Below are 17123 nucleotides of genomic sequence, written 5' to 3' on the forward strand. Positions count from 1 at the left end.
CAGTATACTACTTAGTTGTTAATACTGATATTATGTATTCTTATGTGAGACAACATGTATTTAGAGAAAAAAACTACATTTTGGGACTCCCATTGGATGCAGGAATGGTAATCTAGCATCACGGTTGTTGAAAAGAAATAATTAATGCTTCTTGCATTCAAAAAAGAATATCTTTTGAGCTTTTGTTCAATTTCTGTTGGCATTTCCTCATTTATAACTAAAACCAGCATTGTGCATTGAATTTTCAAGCCAGAAATGTTAACATGGCAAATTATTTTATGGATTTATTTTTGGATTGGAATTCTTTTTGAATAATACCCTGAAAAGTATCCCAGATAAACCCTGCATATCGATTCAGCTGATGAATGGCCTCCAATCTATTGCTGAACCACAAATATTCAGAATGCATAGTCACAGTGTTTTTATTTTTAACCTTTCTGCAAACCATAACTCACTAGTAATTTTTCTCTATGTTCCTTAGAAAGGAATGTCTTTTAAGTGGGTATATAAATTTCTATTTTTCAACAGTCAATTCAACAATTTTTTCTTTTTTGCTGGCCACACCTGTGTCATATGGAAGTTTCTGGGCCAGGGACTGAATCTGAGCCACAGCTGCGACCTATGCCACAGCTGCAGCAATTCGGGATCCTTAACCCACTGCACCACAGCAGGAACTCCGATTCAACAAATACTTATCAAGGGCTCATTGGGTGCAAGGAATTGCAGGGCACTTAAAGATGAGTCAGGCAAATATAGAACTGTGGAGTCAGAAAACCTTGCTTCAAGTTTTGGCTCTTCCACTTCCTGATTCTGAGGACTTGGGCATTAATTAGAAGCACTCTAAACCCCAGTTTCCTCATCCCTAAAATAGCAATGATATTATTATTCCTTAGGGGTTCTTTTTTTTTTTTTTTTCCCTATGTCTTTTTAGGACCGGTGGCATATGAAGTTCCCAGGCTAGGGGTTGAATCAGAGCTACAGCTGCTGGCCGACACCACAGACCCAGCAACGTGGGATCTGAGCCTTGTCTGTGACCTACACTGCAGCTTACAGCAATGCCAGATCCCTGACCCACTGAGAGAGGCCAGGGATTGTACCCGAATCCTCACAGAGACTAGTCAGATCCATTTCCGCTGCACCACTATAGGAACTCCCTCCTTAGAGTTCTTTTAAAGTGTAGATGAGTTAATATATGTAAAGTTCTCAGCTCAGTATCTGACCCTAAACTCAACTAATGATGCTGTTATGATAGTAAGTGACTTAAGGAACATGTTTCCTTATAGAAGGCATAGAACATACATAGATAACTATGGTACAAGATATCGTAGGTTCAGCAACAGAAGGCTGTAAGCAAGTGCTGTGCTGGTTCAAAAGAGAGAGAGAAAGCACATCCAAAAGGAGTATCAAAAAAGTTCATTTCCACAAGGTAGGGACAGGAGGAGGGAGGGGAACTAGTGAATGAGGCAGAGGGTCCAGAGGCCCAGGAGAAGACTGCCATCACACAGCATAGGGGTGAAAACTGTTGATCTGCGGGGCAAATCGGGCTCACAGATGGGGTTCCTTTAGCCCCCATCGGGTTTACAATTTTTTTTTTTCAGAAAACCTTTTAGAATTGGATGAACTCATACAAATCCAAATTTCTAGTTTCTTTTGAAAAATTAGAAAATCTGGCAACATTAGGCTTGAAGTCTTGCTTGGCAAACTGCAGGATTGATCTGAGTAGCAACTGTTGCTTTCTTTTTCTTTTAGGGCTGCACCCAAAGCATATGGAGGTTCCCAGCCTAGGGGTCCAATCAGAGCTGTAGCTGCCGGCTTACACCATGGCCACAGCAACATGGGATCCCAGCTGCATCTGCAACCTACACCACAGCTCACGGTGATGCCAGATCTTTAATCTCCTGAGCGAGGCCAGGGATCAAACCTGAGTCCTCATGGATGCTAGTCAGCTTTGTTTCCACTGAGCCACAACGGTGGCTCTGCAACTGTTGCTTTCTATGGGGCACACACTCTCCAGTTTGCTATAGCCTCCATCACACCATGTTGTACTGCTGACAATACATGGGCCTGCTTCATGCATTTATGTAACTTGCCTAGCCCCTGCAGAGGCCATCACCAACAAAACAACTTTGAATGCCTGCCTATTTCACAAGAGAGGATGTGGTGGTTGATGTTGAGTATCCAGATTCATATGGGGCTTCACATCTGACCTTGAAGCAGCTCACAGGAAACTGGCGGAAAGAATGTAAACATAGATAAGTTGTGCAGTGACCAACCGTACAATGAAACTAGAGGTACCACAATATGGGAACCGATCTTATGAGAAGTGTGGAAAATATATGCTGGGGGAACACAGAAAGGAAAGGTTATGTGATGAAGGAATGATATGCTAAAAATTCCTTTGGAGTTTTAACATTTTGGTCAAGAAAGTATATTCCCAGTCAGGTTGAAACATGCAGGCTTTATGACTTACCTGATTGTGGCAGGTCTAAGGTGCTAAGTTAGTAGGCATTTATAAGCCTGGGATGATAAACATACCTGGGCCAGAATAATTTTAGGGACCCCAGAAATGTAACTCAGAGATTAAGGAAGTGTTGGTTGTTGTGAAAGGGGCAGATTAAGAAATCTTTTCCTTATGAGCTTGCTGATTACAATGTTCTCGTGTAGCTGCCCTTCCTCTTAACTTTATGGCAATGTTTTAAAAGCATCAATTGGCTTTTATGTACCTGATTTCTTTAGTGTAAATCAAAGCATGTGGTCGCATTCAGAAGAAAGAATGGTATATTATTGCTCTTGCTGTAATGTGAGTAATATCGTGTGGTTGCTGTTTTACATCTGCTTTTTATTATCATTTCATCTTAGCAGAAGGGAACTAATTGAAGCAGTTTTTTTTCCCTTAAGATCTGTGGTTTAACTGTGCATACCTTTCTGTATCCATCCCTTAACCCTCGAACAAATCAGTTAGTTCTTACCACGTCTTGTAAATCCCACCATAAAATCGAGCGATGTTCCATAATTTAGTTACTGTATTTCTTATTTATAGCTATATTAGAGTCCAGATCTCTCCAGAAATATATAAGATATAGGAGTTATATAAGCACTCAGTGTCCTAAATCCTCAGCAACTGGATTCAATAAGAAATTCTCTTCAGTTTGGCTCTTGCAAAGAAGGGTAATTTATTCATCTCTCATGCAATCAGTCTTATTGAATCTAGGTTCCAGCTCATGATTAGATTTTGTTTTCCTGGTTGGGAGAGTCTTCAGAAATGGCTCTCATGGACAAGAGGCATTTCTTTGTTCTTCATTCACCTAGTTTAATTGACTGTAAAGGTCCTTCTTAAATTTGATTGATTTTTCTTGATCTTAAAATTTTGATTCAGTTGTATATGATTTGGTAAGACCTACAAAAATGAACAAACACTTGACTGAGCAAAACTGTAGTAGTATTCATCTCTTTTCTTGCCAAGAGAATACTGACTAATAATTCACTGTCTTTTGGTCTCTTCCTGTTGCAACATGAACTAAACTGAGGCAATGTAAAACATGGTTTGACGTGTAATCCTGAAAGATTTTTATCGTTGAGTCCAGGGATTTGCAGTGTTCCAATAATGGCCATGCTGTCTACTTGACCTCAAACGACTTAGTATGCTCATCAGAGGCAAGAACTGAGGAATTTTTTTTTCCTTTTTGCTCTCCTGCAGCATATAGAGTTCCCAGGACATGGATCAGATCCTAGCACAGTTGCAACCTAAGCCACAGCTGCGGCAATGCCAGATCCTTAACCCACTGTGTGTCAGGCCAGGGATCAAACCTATGTCCCAGTGCTCCCACAACACTGCCAATCCTGCTGCACCACAGTGGGAACTCCAGAAATTGAGTTTTTTTTTTTTTTTTAAATAAATGCTACTCACAGGCACAGAAATCTTGTTAACCATCTGCTCGTTTCAAAAAACTGTAAAAATATGTCACAAGAGCATGCATTTCTGGATTGAGGAATAAACAAGGAGTTACTTCAGAGATCCTTGTCCCTGATGCTAATCTATCAAACATTCCCAATTAAATCTGGAGAATTCTTCTTGGCACTTATATTTTACAGATTACTTTGAAGTTTATATTTATATTTCTTGGTTTTCCTTTGTTAAGCCTCCTGTGTAGCCAAGGTTTCTTTCATTCCATGGAAATATTTCAAAATGATAAAAACAATCTGGCTGGAAGATTTTTTCTTTAGTTTTAGTCCCGCCAGGCAAACAATCCATCTGGTGAAAGGAAATAGCAGTAGCCAGTGGAAAAGTATACCATTAGCTTGAAAATACAGGGCAAGCTGGCTTTATTTAGGAGGGTTTGTATTTCTCTGGCCCTTAGCTTATGCCTTATTTTCATATCAGATAACATATGAAGGCGTGAGTAATTTCCTCTGTATTTGGCTTTTAGAAATGAGTTTACTTAGCTTCAAAGACCCCTGTTGGCTCAGTCAACACCAAAGATATTTTTTTAAGGATGAACTTAGAATCGCTTGGCAATCAGATCAACAAACACCTATGACCTCAGGGTCAGTTCTTTCCTCCTGGCTCCTTCAATATTCTGTGCATATCACCGAGTGCTTTTACTGAACTGAATTTTTACTTTAACTGAATAAAAGCATTCATGTCTGACTCAGACATATAGAAACAATATGGATGGTCAGAGAATATGCTCAAAACTTTCCACCACAGGAAATGAAGATTTTTCTGATGATCAGGAAAACAGACGGTGCTAATTGGCACTTTGATGTGTGACAGGAGAACCTCTTCTGGCACCACAAAGCTTTTTGAATATACTAAGGAACAATTTTTGCCAGAACCAATGATTACCATTTCTTGCTCCTTGTTGGCCTGTGCTTTCATCATGTGCTGTCCTTCAAATGTTTGTACTATATGGTTATGCTCTTAGAGACAAAGACTAAGGAAAGATATTCTATATCCTTGTTGAAAATTGCAGACTCATAAGCATTCAAAGTTGGAGGAAACTTTCTCAGAAGCGATTGAGACCCAGAATGAAAAAGTAACTTGCTCAAAATTACTCAGCTGCTTATATCAATAGAATGGGGATAAAATCCAAATTTCAGGCCAGTATCTTTTGGGTACAGAGTGCCACATTGTCAGAGCAGACCGAAAATAGCCTTGGTAGAATACTTTTTTATTTTCTTAAAAAACAACAACAACAACAACAACAACAACTTTTGGGGGGGGGCGTGGCCAAGGCATGCGACAGTTTCTAGGCCAGGAGTTGAACTCAAGTCACAGCAGTGACAACACTGTATCCTCAACTACTAGGCCACCAAGAAACTCCCTCAAAATGACTTCTTATGTTTATGAAATCAATATATGTTTACTGAAGAAAATTGAGGAAGTACAAAAACATCTAAGAAAAATAAGAGAAAATCATTGAGGTTTTTACCATCAAGTTAAATTTCCTTCTAGTCTGTTTCTCTACAGATGCAAACACATACACATATGCATACACAGGATACCAATTAGAGTTCTGGGCAAGGAACAGAAAAAAATACCCAGCTTGGATTTTGAAGATGATTAAGTGAGATGATTTATAGATTCAAAGGAGCCAACAAAAATTTGGGTACTTAGGGACTAGCAACAGTGGGTTGGGTGAAGCATATTGGAGTTTAGGGAGAGCCAGAGCTGTGGTAGAAGAATCTGCCATTCAAAATTGTCATCATATTAGGCATGAGCAAAGGGGTAACCAACTCCTCCCTCTTCAGCATGACAGTTTGAGCCATAGTTAGTTTCCTGTTTTCCTGGCAAGCTGATGAAAGTTGGATTGTCAACAGTGACAGGAAGCAACTTCTCTTATGCTAAAAATGACCTCTGGGTTGGGAGATTATAGAGACCTGAAGGGGAAGCCATACTTTGGGCTTTCCTAAATGTAGTGATTCTTGCGGCTGGGAATGCCCTTTGCTGAGACCCTGGATAATGTGCCTGTAGAGTCATTTAGAGAGATGGTGCTTCTATGGGATATGAAGCTTTAAAGCCAGGGTAGCTTCCTTACCCCCTGGACTTATACTGTTATGACATGGACTGCAGCAAGAACTCGCATTGAAGAGGGATACCTGACACTGCCCCTCTGTGTTTTCTGTCTAGGATCCTTCTGAGTAGCTTGGCTTCAGCTGTGGCCTCTGTCCTTGAGCATAAATAGTCAGTTTAATCCAAGAAAATCCCTTTAATGGACACCTCAGGGATACATTGCTGCCCAAATCTTAATGCCAAAGCAGGGAGGGGAGGAGGAAATACCCAAAGCTCTTTTCTTCCTGCCCTCCAATCTCCTAGCACTCCTCCCCCACGTTGACTAAACCTCACTACAAGGCGGAGGTCAAGGTGAAAGAATGATCCTCCCAGTTTGTGTCAGATGCTTAACGGAGTTTATCATTCTCCTACACCTGGGCATTTCGCTATGTGCATGAAGATGCTATGAACATTCATGTAGAAGGCTTGAGTCATACATTTTCATTTTTCTTGGGCAGAGTCACAGGAGTAAAATTGCTGAGTCATAGGATAGACAAACGGTTAGTGTTTTAAGAAAGTGCCAGTTTTCCAATGTGGTTGTGCCATTGTGTATTGACATTGTATATTGCTTGTTCCACACCTCTCTAATATTTAGTGTTAACAAACTTTTTTATCTGGGCCATTCTGGTGGCTGTGTAGTGATACTTCATTGTGATTTTAATTTTCATTTCCCTTCATGATGTTGAGGACTTTTTCATGTGCTTTTTGTCATTAATATATCTTCTCTGAAGTATCTGTTCAAGTCGTCATTTTAGAACTGGAGTTTTAAAAATTATTGATTCTTGTTTACTTGATTATTGAATTGTGTGAGTTCCTTATAAATACTGGATACAGGTCCTCTGTCAGGTTTGTGTGTCATATTTTTCTCTCAATTTGAGGCTTGTCTGTTTTCTTAATGGTGGATTTGGATAAGTAAAAATAAAAAATATTGCAATTTTTAATTTTGCAAAGAAAGTTTGCAATTTTTCTTCTTTTGCCTGTCCAAAGATTAAAGAAAATCATAGTCGTAGATTATTTAAAATGCTGTCATTTTTCTTTTAAACATGATTTTATTTATATATTTAAATTCTCCTTAAAAAGTTTTATTGAAATATAGTTAATTTACAATGTTGTAATAACTTCTGCTGTACAACAAAGTGATTCAGTTATACAGGTACAGACATCCATTCTTTTTCAGATTCTTTTGCCATATAGATTATCACAGAGTATTGGGCAGAGTTCTCTGCACTATACAGTAGGTCCCCATTGGAAATGTAATTTGAATATTTTTTAGATCACTATGTTCTGTGTATTGAAGGTTTGTGTCCCCACCAACTTCATATATTGAAATCTAATCCCCGGCATGATGGTATTTGGAGGGGAGGCCTTTGGGAGTTATTTGGTCATGGGGGTGGAGTCCTCATGAATGGGATAATTGCCCTTATAAAGAAATCCAAAGAACTTCCTTGTTCCTTTTGCCATGTGAGGACATAGCAAGAAGATGACCATGTGGGAATTAGGAAGCAGGACTTCATCAGACACAAAATCTGCCAGTGCCTTGATCTTGGACTTTAAGCTTCCAGAACTGTCAGAAATATATTCTGTTGTTTATAAGCCACCCAGTCTGTGGTATTCTCTGATAGCAGTTCACACAGACTAAGACAATGTGTATCCTACTTCATAGTGGGTCGTAAGATGCCAGATGCTTAGACTGCAAAGAGACCTTGATACCATCTATTCCAAACTCCTCCTTAACATCAGTCGTCCTTCTTTTTCTTTTTTATTATTCTTTTATAGGGCCACACCTTCAGCATATGGAAGTTCTCAGGCTAGGGGTTGAATTGGAGCCGCAGCTGCTGGCCTGTGCCACAGCCACAACAACACCAGATCTGAGCTGCATCTGTGACCTGTGCTGCAGCTTGTGGCAATGCCGGATCCTTTAACCAACTGAATGAAGCCAGGGATTGAACCCAAGTTCTCATGGGTACTGGTCAGATTCTTTTGTTTTTGTTTTTGTTAGTTTTTTTTTTGTTAGTCTTTTTTGTTTTGTTTGTTTTTGTTTTTTGTTAGAATTTTTTGTTTTTGTTTTTTTGTTAGTCTTTTTTGTTTTTCTGTTTTTTTTTTTTTTTTTTTTTTTGTTATATTCTTAACTCGCTGAGCCACAGCAGGACCTCCAGTTTTCCCTCTTAAAGATATTTCTTTCTTTCTTCTTCTTCTTCTTCTTCTTCTTTTTTTTTTTTTTTTGATGCACCTGTAGTATATGGAAGTTCCCAGGCCCCCGGATCGAATCCAAACTGCAGCTGTGACCTGTGCCACAGCTGCAGCAATGCCAGATCCTTAACCCACTGCACTGGACTGGGGATAAAACCCACTCCTCAGCAGTGGCCCAAGTCACTGCAGAGACAACACCAGATCCTTTATCCCACTCCAAGATATTTCTGATTATAATTCTCCCTTTGGGTGCTTCTAGAGATTGAGAGCTACCAGCAGTGAGTCCCCTTTTGAGGAAAATAAGATTAAAAGAACTACTTCTTGAAATTGATGTACTGTTTTACTAGTCTCCTCATTAGAATTTTATACAATTTGAATTTCATTGAAACATTGGTGTGGTCATAGTTCTGAGAACCAAAATTACAGTCTGCTGGCCAGTTATCATACAGCTTCAGGATTATAGTCAGGGTTGGGATACAGAGTGGGACCAGTCACAGTCCCTATCTGGGAAATGGTACAGGTAGGTACAGTGAGAGAGCAGGCAGTGTGACTGGGGGAACAATTGCCCTTTCTAGGTATGTCAGGTAATATTTTAGAGTGAAAATATGTTTGCACTGGGCTCAAAAAGAGTAGGAGTCTCCATGAGGTGTTAGAAGGAAGAGGTACAGAGTGGTGGGGAACCAGCAGTAGTAAATGTTGCTGAGGCTTTGGGTCTGAGACCCAAGCAATGGGAGATGAGCCGGAAGAGAGAGTCAGGGCTCAGAACCTGAACTGTGAGGACTTTGAACTTCAGTTCTTAAATTCTCCACCAGGTGTGCTTCAGGTGGTTATTCTATAGTACTTACCTACTGAATCAGAGTCTCCAGGAGGAGGCTGGGCCTTTGAATGTTTTCAAAGACTCTTTGGGTGAGTCTGAAGCAGACTGGAGTTTGAAAATGACTGATTCAAGTGAACGATAAGGAGACAGTGAGAAAGAGAGATGGGCCTTGATAGAAGTAAAATGGTGAGGAGTTCCTGTTGTGGCTCAGTGGAAACAAATCTGACCAGTATCCATGAGGACTCAGGTTCTATTCCTGGCCTGTGTGGTTAAGGATCCTGTGGGTTAAGGATCCAGCATTGCTGTGGCCATGGTGTAGGCCAGCAGCTACAGCTCCTATTCGACCACTAGCCTGGGAACCTCCATATGCTGCAGGTGTGGCCCTAAAAAAAAAAAAAAAGTGAAATGGCGAGTATACCTACTTACCAACTCTATATAAGGAATGAGAATGCGAGAGGATTCTGGTTTAAGCAATTTTAAAAATGTCATTTATGCCAGTCCCCTACGTGGCAGCACAATGTAGGAGATCTGTGGAGAAATGTATGAAGTTTAGTTATAGATACAAGGCCAACTTACTGTCAAGAAATACCCATTTGAATCACCTAGAAATAATACTAACTTTGGGAGAATGTGGCTTTGTCAATTAAAAAACTGCTGGTACTTATGGAATGCTTTCATTATGTAATGCCTATTCTTTTCAAAGGACACATTTGGCTCATATTTGTCAGGTATTAAGATTTATTACATGCCTGTGATTTATTGTGGTGACTTTTAGGCTAGATCTTATTATTATCATTATTTTGAAGATGATGAAACAGAAGCTCAGAGAGGGTCATTGATGTCCCTAGGGCCATCTCAGTCAGGTACGAGGTAGAGCCAGGGCTCAGAACTCCTAACTTTGCCAAGTCCTATTCTCTTTTCACTGTTACACAGCTGCTTTCATATCTGTCCTCATTATTTACCATGCTGTCTTGATTATTGTAGCTTTGTAATATTGCCCGAAGTCTGGGAGAGTTATGCCTCCTGCTTGGTTTTTGTTCCTCAGGATTGCTTTGGCAATTCTGGGTCTTTTATGGTTCCATATAAATTTTTGGACTGTTTGTTCTAGTTCTGTGAAAAATGTCATGGGTAATTTGATAGGGATTGCATTGAGTCTGTACATTGCTTTGGGTAGCATGGCCATTTTTACAATATTAATTCTTCCAATCTAGGAGCAAGGAATATCTTTACATTTCTTTGAATCATCTTGAATTTCTTTGATTAATGTTTTATAGTTCTTAGCATATAAGTCTTATCTCCTTGGTCAGGTTTATTCCTAGGTATTTACTTTTTTGGGGTATGATTTTAAAAGGTATTTTTACATTCCTTTTCTAATATTTCATTGTTACTATACAGAAATGCAACCAATTTCTGAATGTTAATTTTGTATGCTGCTACTTTGCTGATTTTGTTGATCAGTTTGAATAGTTTTTGTGTGGACTCCTTAGGGTTTTCTCTATATAGTATCATGTCATCTGCATACAGTGACAACTTTACCTCCTCTCTTCCATTTGGATAACTTTTATTTCTTTCATTTGTCTGATTTCCGTGGCTAGGATTTCCAATACTGTATTGAATGAAAGTGGTGAGAGTGGGCATCCATGTCTTCTTCTAGATTTTATTTGGAAGGCTTTCAGCTTTTCTCCATTGAGTATTAGTATTATATTTGCTGTGGGTTTGTCATAAATGGATTTAATTATGTTAAGATATGTTCCCTCTATACCCACTTTGGTAAGAGTTATCATGAATGGATGTTGGACTTTGCCAAATGCTTTTTCTGCATCTGTTGAGATGATCATGTGGTTTTTGACTTTTCTTTTGTTAATGTGGTTTAAGACTTTGTTGAACCATCGTTGTGAACTTGGGATGAATCCCACCTGGTCGTGGTGGATGATCTTTTTTTATGTGTTGTTGGATTCCGTTGGTTAAAATTTTGTTGAGAATTTTTGTGTCTATATTCATTGAAGATATTGGCCTATAATTTTCTTTTTTGGTAATATCTTTGTCTGGCTTTGATATTAGGATGGTGGCGGCTTTATAGAATGTCTTTGGGAGTGTTCCTTCTTCTTCAACCTCTTGGAAAAGGTTGAGAAGTGTATAAGTTCTTCTTTGTATGTTTGGTAGAATTTGCCTGTGAAGCCTTGTGGTCCTGGACATTTGTTTGTGGGGAGTGTTTTTTATTACACATTCAATTTCATTTCTAGTGATCGATCTGTTCAGTTGATCTATTTCTTCTTGATTCACTTTTGGAAGGCTATAAGTCTTTAGAAAGCTGTCCATTTCTTCTAGGTTGTCAAATTTGTTGGCATGTAATTGTTCATAGTATTATCTCATTTATTTATTTATTTGTATTTCTGCAGACTCCATTGAGATTTCTCCTTTTCATGTCTTATTTTGTCTATTTGGGTTCTTTCTCTCTTACTCTTGGTGAGTCTGACCAGAGGTTTGTCAATTTTGTTTACCCTTTCAGAGAATCAGCTCTTGGTTTTATTGATTTTTTCTGTTGTTTTTTGAATCTCTATTTTATTTATTTCCTCTCAGATCTTTATGGTTTCCTTCCTTCTTCTGATTTTAGGTTTTGTTTGTTCTTCTTTTTCTAATTCTTTTAGGTGGTAGGTTAAGATGTTGCTTTGAGATTTTTTTTCTTCTTTTTTGAGGAAGATCTGTATCACTATGGACTTCCCTCTAAGAACTGTTTTTGTGGCATCCCATAGATTTTGAATGGTTGTATTTTCATTATCATTTGTCTTGAGGTATTTTTTAATTTCCTTTTTGATTTCCTCATTGACCCATTGGTTTTTTAGTAGCATGTTTTTTAGTCTCCATGTAGTCAGTTTTTTCCTCATTTCTTTTCCTGTGGTTGATTTCTAATTTCATGCCTGTGGTCAGAGAAGATGCTTGAAATAATTTCTGTACTCTTAAATTTGTTGAGGTTATTTTTGTGCTTCACTATGTGGTTAATCCTTGAGAATGTTCCATATGCACTTGAAAAGAATGTATATTCTGATTTTCTAATATGTTATGTCCTGAAAACATCAATTAAGTCTAACTTTTCCACTGTGTCATTTAGGATCTCTGTTGCCTTATTGATTTTTTGTCTAAAGGATCTATTCATTGATATATGTGGGGTGTTAAAGTCTCCTACTATGATTGTATTCCCATCAATTTCTCCTTTTATGTCTGTTAGTATTTGTTGTATGTATGTGGGTGCTCCTATGTTAAGGGCATATATATTTACTATTGTAATATCCTCTTCTTGAATGAATCTTTTTCTTATTAAATAGTGTCCATCTTTGTCTTTCTTTCTGGCCTTCATTTTAAAGTCTATTTTGTCTGGTATGAATATTGCAACTCCTGCTTTCCTGTTTTTTTCCATTCACATGAAATATCTTTTTCTACCCTCTCACTTTCAATTTATATGTGTCATTGCCCTAAGGTAAGTATCTTGTAGGCAGCATATTGTAGGCTCTTGGATTTTTTATCCAGTCTGCCACTCTATGTCTTCTGACTGGAGCATTCAGTCCATTGACATTTAAGGTAATTATTGATGATTATTATTTATTGCCATTTTAAACCTGTTTTCCTGTGGATTCTATGTTTCTCCTTTGTTCCTTTCTTTTTTGGGATGGATGATTTCCTTTTATTTTATGCTTGTGTCCTTTTCTTTTTAATTTTTGTGAATGTTATTTTTGGTTTTGATTTTTCGTTGCCCTGTTTTTCAAGTATGTTAACCCCTTTCTTTTTTTTTATTATTTTTTTCCCCACTGTACAGCATGGGGATCAAGTTATTCTTACATGTATACATTTTTTCCCCCACCCTTTGTTCTGTTGCAACATGATTATCTAGACAAAGTTCTCAATGCTACTCAGCAGGATCTCCTTGTAAATCTATTCTAAGTTGTGTCTGATAACCCCAAGCTCCCGATCCTCCCACTCCCTCCCTCTCCCATCGGGCAGCCACAAGTCTCTTCTCCAAGTCCATGATTTTCTTTTCTGAGGAGATGTTCATTTGTGCTGGATATTAGATTCCAGTTATAAGTGATATCATATGGTATTTGTCTTTGTCTTTCTGACTCATTTCATGTTAACCCCTTTCTATATATGCTTTTTAGCCTGATAGTCATTTAGGCTCAAACACATTCTTTAAAAAAAGAGTTTAGATTGACTTACTTTCCTTCCCCACATCTTATGATTTTGAAGTCCTTTTTTAAACATCTTTACTTTGTTCTGCTGTTCCTTGTGTTTATTATCACTTTTACAATAGGTTTTTTTTTTTCTTTTAGATATGTATACTGGATTAAGTGATTGCTTTCCGATTGTGATTTCTTCCATCCTATTTCTTCTTACTTCTTTTTTATTTAGAGAAGTCATTTCAGTATTTCTTTTAGAATGGGTTTAATATCAGTGTTTTTAAAACTCTTTTAGGAGTTCCCTTCGTGGTTCAGTGGTTAATGAATCCGACTAGGAATATGAGGTTACAGGTTCAATCCCTGGCCTTGCTCAGTGGGTTAAGGATCTGGCTTTGCCATGAGCTGTGGTGTAGGTCACAGATGTGGCTCGGATCCCACATTGCTGTGGCTGTGGTGTAGGCCCTCCGATTTGACCCCTAGCCTGGGAACCTCCATGTGCCACCGGAGTGGCCCTAGCAAAGGCAAAAAGACAAACCCCCCCCCCAAAAAAAACCCCAAAACTCTTTTAGTTTTTGTTTGTTGGAGAAATTCTTTATTTCTCCTTCTGTTTTAAATGATATTCTTGCTGGGTAGAGTATTCTAGGCTGCAAATTCTTCCCTTTTAGAATTTTGAATATATCTTGCCATTCTCTTCAAGGCTCAGTTATTTTGGAAGGACTTGTGTTTGTATAGTTTCAGCCTGTTTATGAAAATATATATATATTTTAAATTAGGAACCTGGCCTTGATGGTGGTGGAAGAAATATGGAAATAACTCCAGGAGAAAAGGTACTTCGGAACAACAAAGAACAACGGGATCAGCAGAATCGGTTGAGAGAGATAGATGAAAAGCTAAAAAAGATGAAGGAAAACATGGTAAATCTTTTTTTTTTTAATTTAAAGCAGACAATGATCATATTAAAAATGTTCCAGCTTCCTATGTTTTTATGTGTTATATCAGTCAAAAAACTAACATGGATATTTGTCAGTAAGTATTTGAATAAAAGCTAAAAATATGAATCATAGAACTTAAAGTAGTATTATAATTAATTTATATGACATAATAAGCCTGTGAAGGAGTTTCCTGGTAGCACAGTGAGTTAAGGATCTGGCGTTGTCACTGCTGTGGCTCAGGTTACTGTTGTGGCACAAGTTCGATCCCTGGGAACTTCCACATGCTGTGGGCATGGCCAAAAAAAAAACCCCAAACCAAAACAAAACCAAAAAGCCCTGTGAAATACCATCTGAGGTCAGAATAATCCCATATGCCTAATATCTGTGTCTGACAGTGGCATAAATGTTCTTTTTTTGTGGGGAAAAATTTGGTATTCTCCATAAAATTGTCTTTATGTATTGAACTTAAAGCTTAAATACTCCCACTTTTTGTTCATAATTCATAATATATTATTACTTAGCAATATTAATACATTCTAAATCCATCTTGAGCCTATTTTATGTTTTACTTGCTTGCCATTTAAAGATGTCTCACTGCTAATGAGAGAAAACCCTTAGATACATTAAATTGTGAGCTGGTTGATATTCCGAACCTACTGGAAATGCTCTATAATTTGATGATTTTCCAACTACCCATAGACTGTTTGTACATTTTGGCTGCATGTTTAATTTTGGCTTTTACCTAAAATTAAACATGACAAGGCTGAGTTTGTGATTCTACCTATATCCTTTCTCCCAGGTCTAGTCTTATTGTAATTGCTGGCAGATCCTACTTTCTGTCTTCTGCTAAAGCCTATTATCTTTTTTGTTTTTTATTGGCTACACCTACAGTATGTGGAAGTTCCTGGGCCAGGGATTGAGCCCGCTCAAGGACCCGAGCCACTGCAGTGACAGTGCTGTATCCCGAATGCCCTGCACCACCAGGGTACTCCAAAATCCTATTGTCTTGAGTGATCTTCAGACCTCATTATGTTATAACCAGTCCTTCTAATTTGTTGCCATATCTTACCACTGTTCCTCATGCTCTTTGAAAATCTTTTCTTTTTTTGTCCCTTCTTATATCACCCTTATCTCAGCATTTTCACCTCCTGTTTAGCTAGCCATTCTCTTCCCTCATTATTCCATTTTATATGCTGGTCCATGAGAGTGCACATCAGGTGATTATGATTAAATTCTGATCTCCTCAGAGCTCTCCAAGAGTGTCCACCAATCCTGACTGAGATTCTTCACCCCTAATGGGCACATCTACCTCAGCTGCTCCTCCCATTTGCCAGCCATGGAGACAGCAGCCCTGACTCAGACCTAAAGTGTGCCTGGGTCTACCCACTGAGAGTCAGGCAACAGAGCTAAAGGGAAAAAATGCATTGTATTTCTCCTTATCATTCAGTTTTGTTTACTTTTCTTGGGAAATTTAATGGAATTATATTTCAGGGAGACCTCTATTCTTATTTTCTGAGGGATTTTTTTTTCTTTGAGTCTGTTGATAGGTGGAAGAAGTAAAAGTAGGAATGGCTAGAAAGTATAAAGGGGGAGTTCCCCTTGTGGCTCAGTGGTTAGCAAATCCAACTAGGAACCATGAGGTTGCGGGTTCAATCCCTGGCCTCACTCAGTGGGTTAAAGATCCCACGTTGCTGTGAGCTGTGGTGTAGGTTGCAGACGTGGCTCAGATCCTGAGTTGCTGTGGCTTTGGCATAGGTCGGTGGCTACAGCTCCGGTTAGACTCCTAGCCTGGGAACCTCCATATGTTGCAGGCATGGCCCTAGGAAGACAAAAAAAAAAAAAAAAAAAAAGAGTATAAAGGGGCTCTTGGCCAGTAGTTGTGGTGGTGGTGATGGGGCATTGCAAACTTGATGTGATAAATAAAATGTGGCTTTACTGGCTTTGAAAACTGTGCACCCCTACCAGTCCAAGGCAGCCAATTCAGTTCTCTTGATTTCTGACCATTTATCATATGTCTTAGGCATGTATCCATTATTTTCTGCCATGTCTCTATTTAATTTTTGACTCAAAACCTGAGTCCTTTAGGAAGTCTCTTTGTTTATCCAGTGTCATGTGATGGTTGGCTAGACTTAAAGAAACATGTATCAAGAAAAAAGTATCAAGAGTTGATTGGTATCCGAGTGGCAAAGAACAGTATATGAGTAGAGAAGAGCAGAAGAAAATAAGTACAGAAGAACAATTATTGGGTACCTATTATGTCCCAGACACTCTACAATTTATTAACTTACCTAATATTTCCAATCACTGTGAGATTAACACTACTGTTGTCATTTTATTGATGAGGAAATGGAGTCACAGAGAGGCTGAGTAAGTTCCTCAGGGTTATGTGGGTTGTACAGCTAGTAAGTGACAGAGAGAGGATTCAAATGGTGGGCTTTTAACAGCTATGCTCTACTGCCTTTTTGGCACCTATTTTCTTTTCTGATTAATATTATTTTTTGTTAATTAAATGTGGGAAATTTGTTATAACCAGTAATATTCATAGGCGAAATGTTTGCAATCCTTTGTATAAATGATAATTTCACAGTTTTGTGTTTTGTAGTTAACAGTTTCAGAAACTGGTATCTGGTAGGTAAAGGTAAATGAGTATTGAACTGTACTGTCTTGATGTTTTAATTGTTTAGTGTTTCCTAATGTCCTATGGAATATACTGTGTGCTATGTTTGTACTTTTGAAGGACAATCCTATGTCTGTTTCAAACTCCGTAAAGGCCATCGTACTTCCTAGACTTTGAGGTACTTTGTGTATTGGGAATCTACTAGGTCTTCATTTCAGTGTTGTCAGCAGCCTGCTCTGCTACCTTGAATGAGTCACTTAGTTTCTCAGAGACTTAGTTTTATTACTTTAAAATCAAGGGAGTGGGACTAGATGACCTCTGTCCTTTTGCCCATGATTCTTGGCAT

General features: G+C 38.4%; 1 protein-coding gene across 3 annotated transcripts in view; it reads left to right on the forward strand.

Moving 5' to 3' along the window:
- The window catches only part of FSIP1 (fibrous sheath interacting protein 1), a 208948-nt gene that overhangs the window by 60992 nt on the left and 130833 nt on the right, over positions 1–17123 (forward strand). For all 3 annotated transcript variants that reach the window (XM_021097959.1, XM_005659760.3, XM_021097949.1), the window contains one exon: positions 14002–14142. In XM_021097959.1, coding sequence (XP_020953618.1) covers positions 14002–14142 — 141 coding nt within the window. The remainder of the gene's footprint in view (positions 1–14001; positions 14143–17123) is intronic.

The sequence above is a fragment of the Sus scrofa genome, chromosome 1, assembly GCF_000003025.6.
Source record: "Sus scrofa isolate TJ Tabasco breed Duroc chromosome 1, Sscrofa11.1, whole genome shotgun sequence".
In the NCBI taxonomy this organism is placed as follows: Eukaryota; Metazoa; Chordata; class Mammalia; order Artiodactyla; family Suidae; genus Sus; species Sus scrofa.